This window comes from Solea solea, chromosome 5 (genome assembly GCF_958295425.1).
Source record: "Solea solea chromosome 5, fSolSol10.1, whole genome shotgun sequence".
NCBI lineage: Eukaryota > Metazoa > Chordata > Actinopteri > Pleuronectiformes > Soleidae > Solea > Solea solea.
In genome coordinates this window covers 2,002,513-2,023,150 of record NC_081138.1, presented here as the reverse complement: position 1 = coordinate 2,023,150, position 20,638 = coordinate 2,002,513, and the positions used below count along the sequence as shown (strand labels likewise).

The 20,638-nt window shown below is 36.8% G+C and overlaps 1 protein-coding gene across 1 annotated transcript; it reads left to right on the top strand.

The window, feature by feature from the left end:
- Positions 1-1,263: 1,263 nt before the first annotated feature.
- On the top strand, positions 1,264-20,608 carry swap70a (switching B cell complex subunit SWAP70a). The gene is made up of 12 exons (XM_058629699.1): positions 1,264-1,397; positions 14,426-14,566; positions 14,886-15,059; positions 15,144-15,368; positions 15,924-16,070; positions 16,163-16,271; positions 16,348-16,529; positions 17,263-17,370; positions 17,810-17,976; positions 18,725-18,923; positions 19,353-19,449; positions 20,088-20,608. The coding sequence occupies exons 1-12, from the start codon at positions 1,302-1,304 to the stop codon at positions 20,207-20,209; spliced, it is 1,767 nt and encodes a 588-aa protein (XP_058485682.1). The 5' UTR covers positions 1,264-1,301; the 3' UTR covers positions 20,210-20,608.
- Positions 20,609-20,638: the final 30 nt, after the last annotated feature.

Sequence of the window (20,638 nt, the reverse complement as noted above, 5' to 3'; positions counted from 1 at the left end):
GAGCCCAGTGCGATGATGTGTTTGAACGTCTTGAGTCTCCAACATTTTCAGCTTAAATTAGGATGACACGAAGGTCAATTCCCTCAATAAGAGTGAATTATCAAATTTGATTCTTTAAAGTGACTCCTAAAGATCAAAGCTAACTCAATGGATCTAAAATTAATAAATGACAAGTATTTTTGAGCAAAACATTGGTTGGAGTTGGTCGTCCTTTTGCAGCTTCTTGGAAGACGTCCCTGAAGATTTTGAAGTGTTTCTATGGGAATTTGTGTCCATTAAGCATTTATGAGGTCAGGCACTGGTGTGGGATTAGAAAGCCTGGCTCACAATCTCTGTTCAAGTTCATCCCAAAGGTGCTTGACGGGGGCAAAGGTCAGGACACGGTCACAGGTGGTCAAATTATTAGACCACCTGTCATTAAAAGGAGAAAACAAATATTTTGGGAACATTTCAAAAATGTTAACGTTTAAAATATGTTATGGTGATTTACAGTTGCAAGAATTTACGGCCAGTTATCCACCAACTGAAGCTCAAGAGGGGACGTGCGATGCAACAGGACAACGACCCAAAGCACAGAATACGCCTTCTAGAGTGGCCCAGTCAGAGTCCTGACCTCAACCCGATTGAGATGCTATGGCGTGACCTCAGACACCCCAAGAATAAAGGACGGTCAACCAGTTACTAAATCCAAGGGTTCCCATACTTTTTCCACCCTGCACTGTGCACGTTAACATTGTGTGTTCAATAAAAACATAATTGTGTGTGAAGTATTCGTTGAAGAAGACTGTTGTCTGTTGTTGTGACTTAGATGAAGATCAGATCCCATTTTATGACCAATTTATGCAGAAATCCAGGTCATTCCTAAAGGTTCACATACTTTTTCTTGCGACTGTATTTGGCAAATAAATAGTAATAGTAATGTGCTTTAGTGTTTTTTCCATTTTCTTGTAAAACAGTACATTTGAAAATTGTTAGTTGTTAATTTAGGGTGGTGTTTTTGGCTGGAGGGCTAGTAAATGTATATGATATATATATGATAATATAATAATATTATGTACCTTTATTTTCTACTTGACTAAAAGTACTTTTCCATCAGATGATTACTGAGGTTTTGAGGTTAAGCTGTGGGAAGAAAAAAAAACCCGCAGCTGACGTCATTTTGTGTCATCAACACATTTTCTGCTCGCGCTTGTCGTCTTTTTTTAAGAGGCGGACATTTAGAAAGAGCACACACACACACACGTAGAGTGAGTGACGGACACACGTGCACAGACAGACAGACAGAGCTGCTGGTCAACAACATGTGGCCTCGAGAGGAACTGTTAAAGTTTATATGGCACGCGTTCACTGCGCTGGACGCGGATCATCGTGGGAAAGTTTCCAAATCTCAGCTCAAGGTGCGTTTCTCTGCGCGCGCGCGTGCGCGTGTGGGTTTATAGCTTGTATAGATACAGTTTTTAATCCAGTCTTAAAATAATACAACGACCCTGTTGTTGTTGTTGTACAAACACTATTTGCACAAAAGTTGGGACACGTTCTAAAAAAAAAAATGCAACATGTACTGAACAAATAAAAGTACAAAAAAAGATTTTCACTCATAATTGTGATTGTATTTTGCAACTATATGAAAAATAGAAAAGTTTAAACAAGTAATGTCCACAGTCACGGGTTAGCTGAAAGAGGTTTTTATGGGTATAAAATACAGAGCATCTATCAAAGACTAGGACGGTGCCAGGTAATTATTGTTAGTCAATTTTTCCTCAGTGCAGTATTCAGGTGTTTCACCGTTTACAGTAAGTACACAGTATCATGTGAAGATTTAGGGAGGAAACAGCTGCTGAATGTGGGAGAACATGGCTCCATGAGGACGTCTTGTATGAGAAACTGTCGTGTTCTTATTGTGATTGACATACTGTACGTAGCAACATGGACTTGAGCTACAATGGAAAATCATTGTCACTATATTGTTCACCGCTGCATCAGGAAATGCAACCTGAAAGTGGTTAACTCAAAGAGGAAGACAAAGAGTGTTTTCTCTTTGTCTTTGGGCCCAAACTCATGTGAGATGAACTGCAAGACAGTGGAGACAACAAGTCAACAAGTCAGATCACATGAAATAAGTAAGCTGATGAAGGATCAGGCAGTTTGTCCTTGAATTCAACGGTGACATTTTTGAAAAACTGACCAAGATGAGAAACCAAGAAATTCTGAGTAAGAACATCAAGACAAGTATCTCAGTCCACCAGAAGATGACATGTATCTCTGCGATTATAGATTATAATCTTAATGTGTAGTGAAGTTCACACACTTTTAAAACTGTTGACCAGAAACCAAAGTTAAAATGTGTTTTTATGCAGCTCAGTAAAAGTCGATTCTGCTTAAAGAGTAAACAACTCCTATGATGAGGTGATATTTTGGACGACATACTATACTATGACTTTTTTGACCGATTTTGGACGACATACTATACTATGACTTTTTTGGGTGATTTTGGACGACATACTATACCATGACTTTTTTGGGTGATTTTGGACGACATACTATACTATGACTTTTTTGACTGATTTTGGACGACATACTATACTATGACTTTTTTGACTGATTTTGGACGACATACTATACTATGACTTTTTTGGGTGATTTTGGACGACATACTATACTATGACTTTTTTGACTGATTTTGGACGACATACTTTACTATGACTTTTTTGATCGATTTTGGACGACATACTATACTATGACTTTTTTGACTGATTTTTGACGACATACTATACTATGACTTTTTTGACTGATTTTGGACGACATACTATACTATGACTTTTTTGACCGATTTTGGACGACATACTATACTATGACTTTTTTGACCGATTTTGGACGACATACTATAGTATGACATTTTTGACTGATTTTGGACGACATACTATATTATGCCTTTTTTGGGCGATTTTGGACGACATACTATACTATGACTTTTTTGACTAATTTTGGACAACATGCTTTACTATGACTTTCTTGACTGATTTTGGACGACATACTATACTATGACTTTTTTGGGTGATTTTGGACGACATACTATACTATGACTTTTTTGGGTGATTTTGGACGACATGCTATACTATGACTTTTTTGACCGATTTTCAACGACATACTATATACTATGACTTTTTTGACTGATTTTGGACGACATACTATACTATGACTTTTTTGACCAATTTTGGACGACATACTATACTATGACTTTTTTGACTGATTTTGGACGACATACTATACTATGACTTTTTTGACTGATTTTGGACGACATACTATACTATGACTTTTTTGACTGATTTTGGACGACATACTATACTATGATGTTTTTGACTGATTTTGGACGACATACTATACTATGACTTTTTTGGGCGATTTTGGACGACATACTATACTATGACTTTTTTGACTAATTTTGGACAACATGCTTTACTATGACTTTCTTGACTGATTTTGGACGACATACTATACTATGACTTTTTTGGGTGCTTTTGGACGACATACTATACTATGACTTTTTTGGGTGATTTTGGATGACATGCTATACTATGACTTTTTTGACTGATTTTTGACGACATACTATACTATGACTTTTTTGACTGATTTTGGACGACATACTATACTATGACTTTTTTGACCGATTTTGGACGACATACTATACTATGACTTTTTTGACTGATTTTGGACGACATACTATACTATGACTTTTTTGGGTGATTTTGGACGACATACTATACTATGACTTTTTTGACTGATTTTGGACGACATACTTTACTATGACTTTTTTGATCGATTTTGGACGACATACTATACTATGACTTTTTTGACTGATTTTTGACGACATACTATACTATGACTTTTTTGACTGATTTTGGACGACATACTATACTATGACTTTTTTGACCGATTTTGGACGACATACTATACTATGACTTTTTTGACCGATTTTGGACGACATACTATAGTATGACATTTTTGACTGATTTTGGACGACATACTATATTATGCCTTTTTTGGGCGATTTTGGACGACATACTATACTATGACTTTTTTGACTAATTTTGGACAACATGCTTTACTATGACTTTCTTGACTGATTTTGGACGACATACTATACTATGACTTTTTTGGGTGATTTTGGACGACATACTATACTATGACTTTTTTGGGTGATTTTGGACGACATACTATACTATGACTTTTCTGACTGATTTTGGACGACATACTATACTATGACTTTTTTGACCGATTTTGGACGACATACTACACTATGACTTTTTTGACCGATTTTGGACAACATACTATACTATGACAATTCTTTGACCAATTTTGGACGACATACTATACTATGACTTTTTTGACCGATTTTGGACAACATACTATACTATGACTTTTTTGACCGATTTTGAACGACATACTATACTATGACTTTTTCGACCGATTTTGGACGACATACTATACTATGACGTTTTGGGTGATTTTGGACGACATACTATACTATGACTTTTTTGACCGATTTTGGACGACATACTATACTATGACTTTTTTGACTGATTTTGGACGACATACTATACTATGACTTTTTTGACCGATTTTGGACGACATACTATACTATGACTTTTTTGACCGATTTTGGACGACATACTATACTATGACTTTTTTGACCGATTTTGAACAACATACTATACTATGACTTTTTTGACCGATTTTGAACAACATACTATACTATGACTTTTTTGACCGATTTTGGACGACATACTATACTATGACAATTCTTTGACCAATTTTGGACGACATACTATACTATGACTTTTTTGACCAATTTTGGACGACATACTATACTATGACTTTTTTGACCGATTTTGGACGACATACTATACTATGACTTTTTTGGGTGATTTTGGAAGACATACTATACTATGACTTTTTTGACCGATTTTGGACGACATACTATACTATGACTTTTTTGACCGATTTTGAACGACATACTATACTATGACTTTTTTGACCGATTTTGGACGACATACTATACTATGACTTTTTTGACCGATTTTGGACGACATACTATACTATGACTTTTTTGACCGATTTTGGACGACATACTATACTATGACTTTTTTGGGTGATTTTGGACGACATACTATACTATGACTTTTTTGACCGATTTTGGACGACATACTATACTATGACTTTTTTGACTGATTTTGGACGACATACTATACTATGACTTTTTTGGGTGATTTTGGAAGACATACTATACTATGACTTTTTTGACTGATTTTGGACGACATACTATACTATGACTTTTTTGACCGATTTTGGACGACATACTATACTATGACTTTTTTGACCGATTTTGGACGACATACTATACTATGACTTTTTTGGGTGATTTTGGATGACATACAATAGCATGACTTTTTTGACCGATTTTGGACGACATACTATACTATGACTTTTTTGACCGATTTTGGACGACATACTATACTATGACTTTTTTGACTGATTTTGGATGACATACTATACTATGACTTTTTTGACTGATTTTGGAAGACATACTATACTATGACTTTTTTGACCGCTTTTGAACGACATACTATACTATGACTTCTTCGACCGATTTTGGATGACATACTATACTATGACTTTTTTGACTGATTTTGGACGACATACTATACTATGACTTTTTTGACCGATTTTGGACGACATACTATACTATGACTTTTTTGACCGATTTTGGACGACATACTATACTATGACTTTTTTGACCGATTTTGGATGACATACAATAGCATGACTTTTTTGGGTGATTTTGGATGACATACAATAGCATGACTTTTTTGACCGATTTTGGACGACATACTATACTATGACTTTTTTGACTGATTTTGGACGACATACTATACTATGACTTTTTTCACCAATTTTGGATGACATACTATACTATGACTTTTTTGACTGATTTTGGACGACATACTATACTATGACTTTTTTGACTGATTTTGGACGACATACTATACTATGACTTTTTTGGGTGATTTTGGACGACATACTATATACTATGACTTTTTTGGGTGATTTTGGACGACATACTATACTATGACTTTTTTGACTGATTTTGGATGACATACTATACTATGACTTCTTTGACCGATTTTGGACGACATACTATACTATGACTTTTTCGACCGATTTTGGACAACATACTATACTATGACAATTCTTTGACCAATTTTGGAAGACATACTATACTATGACTTTTTTGACCGATTTTCAACGACATACTATACTATGACCTTTTTGACCGATTTTGGACGACATACTATACTATGACTTTTTTGACCGATTTTGGACGACATACTATACTATGACTTTTTTGACCGATTTTGGACGACATACTATACTATGACTTTTTTGACCGATTTTGAACGACATACTATACTATGACTTTTTTGACCGATTTTGGACGACATACTATACTATGACTTTTTTGACCGATTTTGGACGACATACTATACTATGACTTTTTTGACCGATTTTGGACGACATACTATACTATGACTTTTTTGGGTGATTTTGGACAACATGCTATACTATGACTTTTTTGGGTGATTTTCAAGTCAAAAAAGTCATAGTATAGTATGTCGTCCAAAATCAGTCAAAAAAGTCATAGTATAGTATGTTGTCCAAAATCAGTCATAAAAGTCATAGTATAGCATGTCCTCCAAAATCACCCAAAAAAGTCATAGTATAGAATGTCGTCCAAAATCACCCAAAAAAGTCATAGTATAGCATGTCGTCCAAAATCTGTCAAAAAAGTCATAGTATAGTATGTCGTCCAAAATCACCCAAAAAAGTCATAGTATAGCATGTTGTCCAAAATCACCCAAAAAAGTCATAGTATAGTATGTCGTCCAAAGTCACCCAAAAACGTCATAGTATAGTATGTCGTCCAAAATCGGTCAAAAAAGTCATGCTATTGTATGTCATCCAAAATCACCCAAAAAAGTCATAGTATAGTATGTCGTCCTTAATCAGTCAAAAAAGTCATAGTATAGTATGTCGTCCAAAAACAGTGAAAAATGTCATAGTATAGTATGTCGTCCAAAATCGGTCACAAAAGTCATAGAATAGCATGTCGTCCAAAAACAGTCAAAAAAGTCTTAGTAAAGTCTTATGCCGTCCAAAAAAGTAATATTATAATATGTTCTCCAAAGTGACTCCAACAGACCTCAGAATTGCAGGGGCACTTGTTCCAACCAGGGGTTGAACCTGGGTCTTCTGAGTGAAAGGTAAGAGGTTTAACCACTACACCAACCTAGTGAAGTCTTCTTGTTGAATGTTGTCCTAAATGACCCCAAAACATCATAGTATAGTTCGTCTTCAAAAATCTGTCAAAAACGTCATAGTATAGTATGTCGTCCAAAATCGGTCAAAACCGTCATAGTATAGTATGTCGTCCAAAATCGTTTAAAAACATCATAGTATAGTATGTCGTCCAAAATCGGTAAAAAACATCATAGTATAGTATGTCGTCCAAAATCAGTCAAAAACATCATAGTATAGTATGTCGTCCAAAATCAGTCAAAAAAGTCATAGTATAGTATGTCGTCCAAAATCAGTCAAAAAAGTCATAGTATAGTATGTCGTCCAAAATCAGTCAAAAAAGTTATAGTATAGTATGTCGTCCAAAATCGGTCAAAAAAGTCATAGTATAGCATGTCGTCCAAAATCACCCAAAAAAGTCATAGTATAGTATGTCGTCCAAAATCACCCAAAAAAGTCATAGTATAGTATGTCGTCCAAAATCAGTCAAGAAAGTCATAGTAAAGCATGTTGTCCAAAATTAGTCAAAAAAGTCATAGTATAGTATGTCGTCCAAAATCGCCCAAAAAAGTCATAGTATAGTATGTCGTCCAAAATCAGTCAAAAAAGTCATAGTATAGTATGTCGTCCAAAATCGGTCAAAAACGTCATAGTATAGTATGTCGTCCCAAATCGGTAAAAAACATCATAGTATAGTATGTCGTCCAAAATCAGTCAAAAACATCATAGTATAGTATGTCGTCCAAAATCAGTCAAAAAAGTCATAGTATAGTATGTCGTCCAAAATCAGTCAAAAAAGTCATAGTATAGTATGTCGTCCAAAATCGGTCAAAAAAGTCATAGTATAGTATGTCGTCCAAAATTGGTCAAAAAAGTCATAGTATAGTATGTCGTCCAAAATCGGTCAAAAAAGTCATAGTATAGTATGTCGTCCAAAATCGGTCAAAAACGTCATAGTATAGTATGTCGTCCCAAATCGGTAAAAAACATCATAGTATGGTATGTCGTCCAAAATCAGTCAAAAACATCATAGTATAGTATGTCGTCCAAAATCACCCAAAAAAGTCATAGTATAGTATGTCGTCCAAAATCACCCAAAAAAGTCATAGTATAGTATGTCGTCCAAAATCAGTCAAGAAAGTCATAGTAAAGCATGTTGTCCAAAATCAGTCAAAAAAGTCATAGTATAGTATGTCATCCAAAATTGGTGAAAAAAGTCATAGTATAGTATGTCGTCCAAAATCAGTCAAAAAAGTCATAGTATAGTATGTCGTCCAAAATCGGTCAAAAAAGTCATGCTATTGTATGTCATCCAAAATCACCCAAAAAAGTCATGCTATTGTATGTCATCCAAAATCGGTCAAAAAAGTCATAGTATAGTATGTCGTCCAAAATCGGTCAAAAAAGTCATAGTATAGTATGTCGTCCAAAATCGGTCAAAAAAGTCATAGTATAGTATGTCGTCCAAAATCAGTCAAAAAAGTCATAGTATAGTATGTCATCCAAAATCGGTCGAAGAAGTCATAGTATAGTATGTCGTTCAAAAGCGGTCAAAAAAGTCATAGTATAGTATGTCTTCCAAAATCAGTCAAAAAAGTCATAGTATAGTATGTCATCCAAAATCAGTCAAAAAAGTCATAGTATAGTATGTCGTCCAAAATCGGTCAAAAAAGTCATAGTATAGTATGTCGTCCAAAATCGGTCAAAAAAGTCATGCTATTGTATGTCATCCAAAATCACCCAAAAAAGTCATAGTATAGTATGTCGTCCAAAATCGGTCAAAAAAGTCATAGTATAGTATGTCGTCCAAAATCGGTCAAAAAAGTCATAGTATAGTATGTCGTCCAAAATCAGTCAAAAAAGTCATAGTATAGTATGTCTTCCAAAATCACCCAAAAAAGTCATAGTATAGTATGTCGTCCAAAATCAGTCAAAAAAGTCATAGTATAGTATGTCGTCCAAAATCGGTCAAAAAAGTCATAGTATAGTATGTCGTCCAAAATCACCCAAAAAAGTCATAGTATAGTATGTCGTCCAAAATCGGTCAAAAAAGTCATAGTATAGTATGTCGTCCAAAATCGGTCAAAAAAGTCATAGTATAGTATGTCGTCCAAAATCGGTCAAAAAAGTCATAGTATAGTATGTCGTTCAAAATCGGTCAAAAAAGTCATAGTATAGTATGTCGTCCAAAATCGGTCAAAAAAGTCATAGTATAGTATGTCTTCCAAAATCACCCAAAAAAGTCATAGTATAGTATGTCGTCCAAAATCGGTCAAAAAAGTCATAGTATAGTATGTCGTCCAAAATTGGTCAAAAAAGTCATAGTATAGTATGTCGTCCAAAATTGGTCAAAGAATTGTCATAGTATAGTATGTCGTCCAAAATCGGTCAAAAAAGTCATAGTATAGTATGTTGTTCAAAATCGGTCAAAAAAGTCATAGTATAGTATGTTGTTCAAAATCGGTCAAAAAAGTCATAGTATAGTATGTCGTCCAAAATCGGTCAAAAAAGTCATAGTATAGTATGTCGTCCAAAATCGGTCAAAAAAGTCATAGTATAGTATGTCGTCCAAAATCAGTCAAAAAAGTCATAGTATAGTATGTCGTCCAAAATCGGTCAAAAAAGTCATAGTATAGTATGTCGTCCAAAATCACCCAAAACGTCATAGTATAGTATGTCGTCCAAAATCGGTCGAAAAAGTCATAGTATAGTATGTCGTTCAAAATCGGTCAAAAAAGTCATAGTATAGTATGTTGTCCAAAATCGGTCAAAAAAGTCATAGTATAGTATGTCGTCCAAAATTGGTCAAAGAATTGTCATAGTATAGTATGTTGTCCAAAATCGGTCAAAAAAGTCATAGTGTAGTATGTCGTCCAAAATCGGTCAAAAAAGTCATAGTATAGTATGTCGTCCAAAATCAGTCAGAAAAGTCATAGTATAGTATGTCGTCCAAAATCACCCAAAAAAGTCATAGTATAGTATGTCGTCCAAAATCACCCAAAAAAGTCATAGTATAGTATGTCGTCCAAAATCAGTCAAGAAAGTCATAGTAAAGCATGTTGTCCAAAATTAGTCAAAAAAGTCATAGTATAGTATGTCGTCCAAAATCGCCCAAAAAAGGCATAATATAGTATGTCGTCCAAAATCAGTCAAAAATGTCATACTATAGTATGTCGTCCAAAATCGGTCAAAAAAGTCATAGTATAGTATGTCGTCCAAAATCGGTCAAAAAAGTCATAGTATAGTATGTCGTCCAAAATCAGTCAAAAAAGTCATAGTATAGTATGTCGTCAAAAATCAGTCAAAAAAGTCATAGTATAGTATGTCGTCCAAAATCGATCAAAAAAGTCATAGTAAAGTATGTCGTCCAAAATCAGTCAAAAAAGTCATAGTATAGTATGTCGTCCAAAATCACCCAAAAAAGTCATAGTATAGTATGTCGTCCAAAATCAGTCAAAAAAGTCATAGTATAGTATGTCGTCCAAAATCAGTCAAAAAAGTCATAGTATAGTATGTCGTCCAAAATCACCCAAAAAAGTCATAGTATAGTATGTTGTTCAAAATCGGTCAAAAAAGTCATAGTATAGTATGTCGTCCAAAATCGGTCAAAAAAGTCATAGTATAGTATGTCGTCCAAAATCGGTCAAAAAAGTCATAGTATAGTATGTCGTCCAAAATCAGTCAAAAAAGTCATAGTATAGTATGTCGTCCAAAATCAGTCAAAAAAGTCATAGTATAGTATGTCGTCCAAAATCGGTCAAAAAAGTCATAGTATAGTATGTCGTCCAAAATCACCCAAAACGTCATAGTATAGTATGTCGTCCAAAATCGGTCGAAAAAGTCATAGTATAGTATGTCGTTCAAAATCAGTCAAAAAAGTCATAGTATAGTATGTCTTCCAAAATCACCCAAAAAAGTCATAGTATAGTATGTCGTCCAAAATCGGTCAAAAAAGTCATAGTATAGTATGTCGTCCAAAATCGGTCAAAAAAGTCATAGTATAGTATGTCGTCCAAAATCGGTCAAAAAAGTCATAGTATAGTATGTCGTTCAAAAACGGTCAAAAAAGTCATAGTATAGTATGTCGTTCAAAATCGGTCAAAAAAGTCATAGTATAGTATGTCGTCCAAAATCGGTCAAAAAAGTCATAGTATAGTATGTCGTCCAAAATTGGTCAAAGAATTGTCATAGTATAGTATGTTGTCCAAAATCGGTCAAAAAAGTCATAGTATAGTATGTCGTCCAAAATCGGTCAAAAAAGTCATAGTATAGTATGTCGTCCAAAATCAGTCAGAAAAGTCATAGTATAGTATGTCGTCCAAAATCACCCAAAAAAGTCATAGTATAGTATGTCGTTCAAAATCGGTCAAAAAAGTCATAGTATAGTATGTCGTCCAAAATCGGTCAAAAAAGTCATGGTATAGTATGTCGTCCAAAATCGGTCAAAAAAGTCATGGTATAGTATGTCGTCCAAAATTGGTCAAAAAAGTCATAGTATAGTATGTCGTTCAAAATCGGTCAAAAAAGTCATAGTATAGTATGTCGTCCAAAATCGGTCAAAAAAGTCATGGTATAGTATGTCGTCCAAAATCGGTCAAAAAAGTCATAGTATAGTATGTCGTCCAAAATTGGTCAAAAAAGTCATAGTATAGTATGTCGTCCAAAATCAGTCAAAAAAGTCATAGTATAGTCTGTCGTCCAAAATTGGTCAAAAATGTCATAGTATAGTATGTCGTCTATAATCGGTCAAAAATGTCATAGTATAGTATGTCGTCCAAAATTGGTCAAAAACGTCATAGTATAGTATGTCGTTCAAAATCAGTCAAAAAAGTCATAGTATAGTCTGTCGTCCAAATACAGTCAAAAAAGTCATAGTATAGTATGTCGTTCAAAATCAGTCAAAAAAGTCATAGTATAGTATGTCGTCCAAAATCGGTCAAAAACGTCATAGTATAGTATATCGTCCAAAATCGGTCAAAAACATCATAGTATAGTATGTCGTCCAAAATCGGTCAAAAAAGTCATAGTATAGCATGTCGTCCAAAATCACCCAAAAAAGTCATAGTATAGTATGTCGTCCAAAATCACCCAAAAAAGTCATAGTATAATATGTCGTCCAAAATCGCCCAAGAAAGTTATAGTAAAGCATGTTGTCCAAAATTAGTCAAAAAAGTCATAGTATAGTATGTCGTCCAAAATCGCCAAAAAAAGTCATAGTATAGTATGTCGTCCAAAATCACCCAAAAAGTCATAGTATAGTATGTCGTCCAAAATCGGTCAAAAAAGTCATAGTATAGTATGTCGTCCAAAATCGGTCAAAAAAGTCATAGTATAGTATGTCATCCAAAATCGGTCGAAGAAGTCATAGTATAGTATGTCGTTCAAAATCGGTCAAAAAAGTCATAGTATAGTATGTCTTCCAAAATCACCCAAAAAAGTCATAGTATAGTATGTCGTCCAAAATCAGTCAAAAAAGTCATAGTATAGTATGTCGTCCAAAATCAGTCAAAAAAGTCATAGTATAGTATGTCGTCCAAAATCGGTCAAAAAAGTCATGCTATTGTATGTCATCCAAAATCACCCAAAAAAGTCATGCTATTGTATGTCATCCAAAATCACCCAAAAAAGTCATAGTATAGTATGTTGTCCAAAATCGGTCAAAAAAGTCATAGTATAGTATGTCGTCCAAAATCAGTCAAAAAAGTCATAGTATAGTATGTCATCCAAAATCGGTCGAAGAAGTCATAGTATAGTATGTCGTTCAAAATCGGTCAAAAAAGTCATAGAATAGTATGTCGTCCAAAATCGGTCAAAAAAGTCATGGTATAGTATGTCGTCCAAAATTGGTCAAAAAAGTCATAGTATAGTATGTCGTCCAAAATTGGTCAAAGAATTGTCATAGTATAGTATGTCGTCCAAAATCGGTCAAAAAAGTCATAGTATAGTATGTCGTCCAAAATCACCCAAAACGTCATAGTATAGTATGTCTTCCAAAATCACCCAAAAAAGTCATAGTATAGTATGTCGTCCAAAATCGGTCAAAAAAGTCATAGTATAGTATGTCGTTCAAAATCGGTCAAAAAAGTCATAGTATAGTATGTCGTCCAAAATCGGTCAAAAAAGTCATAGTATAGTATGTCGTCCAAAATCGGTCAAAAAAGTCATAGTATAGTATGTTGTCCAAAATCAGTCAAAAAAGTCATAGTATAGTATGTCGTCCAAAATCACCCAAAAAAGTCATAGTATAGTATGTTGTTCAAAATCGGTCAAAAAAGTCATAGTATAGTATGTCGTCCAAAATCGGTCAAAAAAGTCATAGTATAGTATGTCGTCCAAAATCGGTCAAAAAAGTCATAGTATAGTATGTCGTCCAAAATCAGTCAAAAAAGTCATAGTATAGTATGTCGTCCTAAATTGGTCAAAAAAGTCATAGTATAGTATGTCGTCCAAAATCAGTCAAAAAAGTCATAGTATAGTATGTCGTCCAAAATCAGTCAAAAAAGTCATAGTATAGTATGTTGTCCAAAATCACCCAAAAAAGTCATACTTTACTATGACTTTTTTGGGTGATTTTGGACGACATACTTTTATGACGAAAAAATTGACCCTACGGTCTATTTAGAGTGACCAATTTAGACTGGCGAACTGTCCAGGGTGTACTCCGCCTATCGCCCTATGTCAGCCGAGATTGGCACAGCACCCCCCTCTGGTGGAGGATAAAGCAGTAGATGATGGATGAGATTTGAGAAGTGGAGGTTGTCCTTGTGAAGCACTCATGTGTGGAGTCATCTGTTACTAGAGAACTGCTGCCACGCTTGAGCAGTAATGCCTGTAAATGTCTGAAAACATTTTTGTATGGGTGTTAACAAAATCCTCCATCTGCAAGACTGATCTAACTCACCCTCTTATACGTGTATCAGGAATATGAACTGTGTTTGTGTAGACTATTAACTGACTATTAAATGAAATGCCAAAAGAGTTTCAGCTTGAATGTGAATAGTTTCTGGTTTCTTTGCTCTTGCGACAGTAAATTAAATATTAAAAAAATAATTGTCTCATTGTGGTTTCATAGGTGTTGTCCCACAACCTGTGCACAGTCATGAGGATCCCTCACGACCCTGTGGCTCTTGAAGAACATTTCAAGGACGACAGTAAAGGGCCTGTTTCCAACCACGGCTTCATGCTGTATCTCAGCAGGTTTATCCTCGACAAGGTGGGAACAAGAATACTGAAAGAGTTTGAATCAGCTGTTTGACAACAGCTTTGATCCCAGTCGTTACAATGACATCTAACACAGGGTTCCTGCAGATCCTTAAAAAGTCTTAAAAGGCATTCAATTCATAAATCTGAAAACGAGGCCTTAATTAGTATTAAAATGTCTTAAATCCCTCTTTCATCCTCAGTGATGAGGTTGTGTCTCACGAGGACCAGGTTTTGGTCTCCATGTGGACTAGTGGTCAGAAAAGGCCCCTAAATACACACACACTGATTAACGTTGACTCTTTGACTGAATGCTATGCCTGGATTCTCAGTTGCGGGAGGATTTCGATGTGCTGGAGTTCATCAGGATGTGCTGGACTCTGTGCTACAAGAAGAACATGTGCAACAAACAGCTCCTCATCACAGACAACGACGCCTTCAAAGTCTGGTGCATTTTTAACTTCCTGTCAGAGGACAAATACCCACTGGTCATCGTCAGTGAAGAGGTGAGGGGGTATTACTGCACCTGCTTTCTGCTAAACTGTCTCAAATGAAGACGAACTCTCATCTCCAGCGATAACTCTCCTTAGATTGAGTACTTCCTCCGAAAGCTGATGGAGACCATGGGGAGTGAGTGGTGTGAGGAGAAGGTTGCAGATTACAGGCTGCAGATGAGCACAAAGAGCCGTCTCACTGCCTGGGAGCTGGTTGAACTGGTGGGGATGGGTTACTTCAACAAAGGCATGAACCACCAGACGCTGTCGCTGGGCATCGACGAGGTCTTCCAGGAGCTCATACTGGACGTGCTCAAGCAGGTCGGACACGATGTTGATCTGGTTCACTCACTTACTGAAGTGTTTTTTTCCCTTTCTGTCCAGTGGCTATTACCTTAAAGAACGTGAACGTGTTGATTTAATTTGTCATAAAGGACGACCATGGCCAGAGGCATAATCATTTTGAACCCCGTGAATGCTTTATCTTAAGAGAATCCCTTCAAATCTAACACAGATGTTCACGTAGACTCCGTAGATTAAATGCCTAGATTTGTGTCACCAAAGTTCAAAGATCAAGGTCATGGTGGCTTTACAAAATCATTTTTTTGGCCTCTTAAATATTAAATTCCTTTAAAGCTGAGAGCACAAACATCCACCGAGGCCTCTCAGTTTCCCACAGTGCAGAAAACAAAACCTGAATCTGGATCACCACCAAAATCTGTGATTTTCATCCTTGGGCCATAACTCCAGAAGGTTTTGAGCAAACTGGTGCAGTTTTTTCTGACGTCTTCATGTGTTTCATCGATAGCAAATTATCTGAGAAGCATCAACTTGATGTGATGTAGTGACTCGGGGGCTTTTGTGTGTGTGTTGAAGGGTTACATGATGAAAAAAGGACAAAAGAGGAAGAACTGGAACGAGCGCTGGTTTGTGCTTCGGCCCAACTCGCTGTCGTACTACGACTCTGAGGATCTTGTGGAGAAGAAAGGACTTATCATTCTGGACCAGAACTGCTTTGTGGAGGTTTAATATGTGATTTATATACATTTCTGTGTGGGCTTTTCTCCAGTTTCTCCCACGTGTCCACATTTATGATGAATGATTTTCTCCCCCAGTCTCTGCCAGATAAAGATGGAAAGAAATGCCTGTTTATTATCAAGTGCCGCGACAGAAGCTTCGAGGTCAGCGTGTCGGACAAAAAGAAGAAACAGGAATGGATTCAAGGTAGCGACGACGAGTGACAACGATCTTCATTGTCGTCGTTATTATTCTTATGGAGTTGTGACTTTTTTTTCTGCAGTTATTCAGATGTGCCTCCAGCTGATAAGGTCGGGGCTGCCGTCTCCTCACCGCGAGGCCCGGCAGAGGCGCAGGGAGCTGCGGCGGCAGCAGCTTGCAGAGGAGGTGGATCTGGTGGAGAAGATGAAGCAGCTCCAGGTGGCAAACGAGCACAAACAGAGGCAGCTGGAGGCCATGAGTGAGGTACGGTTCCACACCAGAACCTTCAGGGTCAGAAACTGTTTACACAGCTCATACCCTACACACTACCCCTTTTGTTTTTATGTTCACTGACTACGCTTATGAACAAATATCTGCTCTTTGTCTAGAGTTAGAGAAGATTAGTACAGGATCCTGAGGTCAAAATATCCCAAGAGTTTATGTCATTTTGTGAATAATACACTTTAAAGACTATTATGTGATTGATGATAATTCAAGTGACTTCATTTGGACAACAAAGTTAACCCCTAACCTTAACAATAACCAATTTAACCCTTCACCACAATTCAGTTCTTAGCCTTCAACTTAACCAGTTCCTCAGAAATCAGGTTCTACCTCATGAGAACCAGGTTTTGGTCTCCATGAGGACTACTGGTCCTGACAAGGTGCTAAAAAGGCAACAAATACAAGTATACACACACGCACACACAAAAAAGGAAGTAAAAGTAAAACCTTTTATGCAAAAGTCATCTCTATTAGTCGGGGACTCCTGCATCTGTAATTCTCACTTCTCTTTTTACCCTGCCAGATGTTTTTTAAAAAAAAACATTTGATCTATTAGCCGAATCCATAAAAAGACTAATATTTACATCTTTACCAAACACACACCCATCTTTTCTATTTTAAATCCAGGTATATTCAGTTGTGCTGTGAGAAAGTCTCCAGTCATGCAAAGAAGTAAAATCTCTCTCTCCCTTTATTTTTATGTGCTTCATAGAAAATAAAAGAAGCTGCTGCCAAAGCGGCGTTAGAGGAAGACACGAGGATGAAGACACAGTCAGACCTGCAGGATCGCTACAGGCTGGACCTGGAGAGAGAGAAAATGGTAACCACGGAGCCTCCCACACGTCTGTCCTGATAATAAAGTGCTGCACTGCATATTTGGTGACACATGTTCTCGTTAAAGGGTCGGAAAGACAATTATTTTGTGTTTTTTTATTTAATTTTTCCCATGTGGTACCAAGTTTTTGTCCCTCATATTCCAGGAAACAGACTAAAAATAGTTTTAATCACAGATCCCATGATGCTGAGTCATTTGTTTGTGTCTGTGACAGATTCACTGTGACTATTGATGACTCTTTGTCATCATCTTGTTGCCGTAGCTACACAGATAAATGCCTGAATTAAAGACAATAGTGTGTGCTCAAGCGAGATTGCAGCATCATTGGAACAACATGAGAGATTTACTGAATATTCACAGATGTTCCCTCAAAACAACAGCCTGCGTGTGTGCGTGTGTGTGTGTGTGTGTGTGTGTTGCTCAGGTGCGTCAGCAGATGGAGGAGGAGGTGGCACAGAAGTCCAGTGAACTGGAGCAGTACCTGCAGCGAGTCCGTGAGCTGGAGGACATGTACCACAGACTGGAGGACGCTTTAGAGGACGAGAGGCAGGCCAAGCAGGACGAGGAGGCCATGAGAAAACTGCAGTCCAGGTCTCTCCCTCTCTCCCTCCCTCTCCCTCTCTCCCTCTCTCTCTCTCTGTCACACACACTCAAGATTGCATGTAGGTAGAAATACAGGAAATTGGGAGTATGAGAAAACTGTTAATCCAATCCAATCCAACTGTATTTATAAAGTAGACCCAATGGTCCTACGAACAAACAATAAAACATACAACAAAAAGAAAGTATAAAAACAACACACAAAAACAAGGTACAACCAACGTCTCATACTGGGTCCAAAGCCAAAGAGCAAAAATGTGTTTTAAGTGAAGGGGCATGTCTAATCCCGGCTCAGCAACAGAAACAGCTCTGTCCCCTCTGAGCTTTACCTTTAACAAAGGTAAATTTGACCTTTAACAAAGGTAAATTTGACCTTTGTTAACGCTAAAGACTTCACTCCCTTCACTTCCTCCTTTAAGAGCTGTGGTATATAACAAACCAGATGAAAACACACAGATAATTAGAGAGTCAGGGGGCCAAGGGTCCCTTCAGACCTTTATTTATTTATTTATTTTTTATTGCCACAGTTATCCTTTTTGAAATCTGAGCCATGCAAGAGTGAACAGATGAAAACATCTGCCTGTCTTGCACATCTGGGGTCAGATATCAGTACATAACATAATCTGCGTGTCATGGTTGGGTTGCCAACCTGGAACTCTGGTTTCAATGTGCAACTCCTAATGGACCTTTCTTGACTATAATACACCACACACAACCCAAATGATGTGTTCTCTGACAGGCTGCTGGAGGAGGAGGCAGCAAAGAGGGCAGAGCTGGAGCGGATCCACCTGCGGCAGCAGGGGGCGCTGTCTCGGACCGAAGCAGAGAAGCAGGTGCTGGTGTCTGAACGTCGGGCCAAGGAGAGGGAGCTGCAGGTCGCCGTGCTGCAGCTGGAGACTCTGGAGAAGGAGCGACAGGGAGCACTGGAGCAGTATGAGGTCAGGTCACATGATGAAGAATTGTTGGTTTAATAAAGAATTATAATTTTACTGAAGTCTAAATGGGAATACAAGACACATTTATGGAAAATTACAAGCAATATTAAACAAAAACGGTCCTGACATTTTATATCTAATATTAAATACTAATTATTTTTGTATTTATTTGTGAAATATTTAAGTCTGCAACTTATGCATATAAAGACACATTAGTAGCAAACTTAAGGACATTCAAATTTAACAACCGTCATCATTGCACCAGACCATTTATGGAGTTTATTCTTCTTTCTCCCTTATTCTGAAACACTGCACTTAATGTAACATGAGGATCTATTTCAAAACAAATCAGTTTTATCATTAATTTGCCAATAAAAAAAAAAATAGGTATATCTCAACATGTGTGAAGTGCTCATTTATCCACATTCACAGGAAGTGTCAAGGAACCTCACGCGAGCGGCGAACAAGACAAAGACATGGAAGGACAAGGTGGCCAAACACGAGGGCCTGGTGCGTCTCATCCAGCCAGGTAGGAAAACATGACCATTGTCAGGGATTATGAGTCATTTTTAGACACAGAGGGTGTTAAGAATCCCATCCAGTCATCCGTTCATCTGCCACTTCATTATGGAATTAGGAATAATTTCCAGTGCTTCCCAAAGTTTTCCCAAATGTTTTCCCAACTGTGGCTCAGTTTCTGAAAAAAGGTTCTCTGTAATCCTAGACTCTTAAACAACTAAATTGCCTTAAATCGACATGGGACATTAAAAGTGCTTGAATTTTGTGCAATAAAGAAGTTCAGTTGATATTATTATATAATTATGTTGACGTGAGATTCCGTGCAGAACGATGAGCGACTTTCGTGCAGCTAGAGAACGCGAGAAGATCTCTGACTCACCAACGAATATGACGCAGACTGAAATTGGTCCTGGAAAGTCCTTGAAAAGTCATTGAATATGATGTGGGAACCCTGTTGAGTTGATTCAGTTTGTTCGTGTGTGTATAAGTATGTAGATTTGCTCTATTTTGACAGTTTAATTGTTAGTTAATTAAAAATCAACAACATTATTTCTGGTTACAGTTTGTGTGCGTGAGGATTTACCATTTTTCCTTGACACTATTGTATCATGAGATGTTCATCCTTTCACCTTTACCCTGGTGTCGCAGGTCATAAAGGACCTCAGAGAATCACCAACTGGGGTCCAGCGTCTTTCACTGATGCTGAGCTGGAGATGAGGAAGAAGTCGTGGCAGGAGAGGAAGAGGAACTCTCCCCAGGACAAATGTTAGATTCCTGAGAGAGTCAGCGTCCGATGTCTAAAGACGATATCTGGAGTCATGAAAGCTGTAAAATAAAAAAATATTTCACTCATTTAAATTGACGTTATTTTAAAATGTTCAATGTTTGACTGCATTTCATTAGCTGGGGTCAACATTAGCTTTTTTCTGGTGATGATCTGAATCCGTGATCTGCTTTTTAATACAATTATTTAAAGGGAAATTTAAAAGAAAGTGTTGTGAACAATTATTATTCTGATATAGTTCTGATATGAATTTGTTATGATGGTCATTTTGTGAAAGTAAAGAACATTTGACTGATATTCACTGTCGCTCAGGGACATGTGAGTGAACTGCATCTGTTAAAGTCTCAACTAACGTAATAAAAACAATAAAACCTCAATTTTTGAAGACATTGGCCTGTTATTTTTATTCATTCAT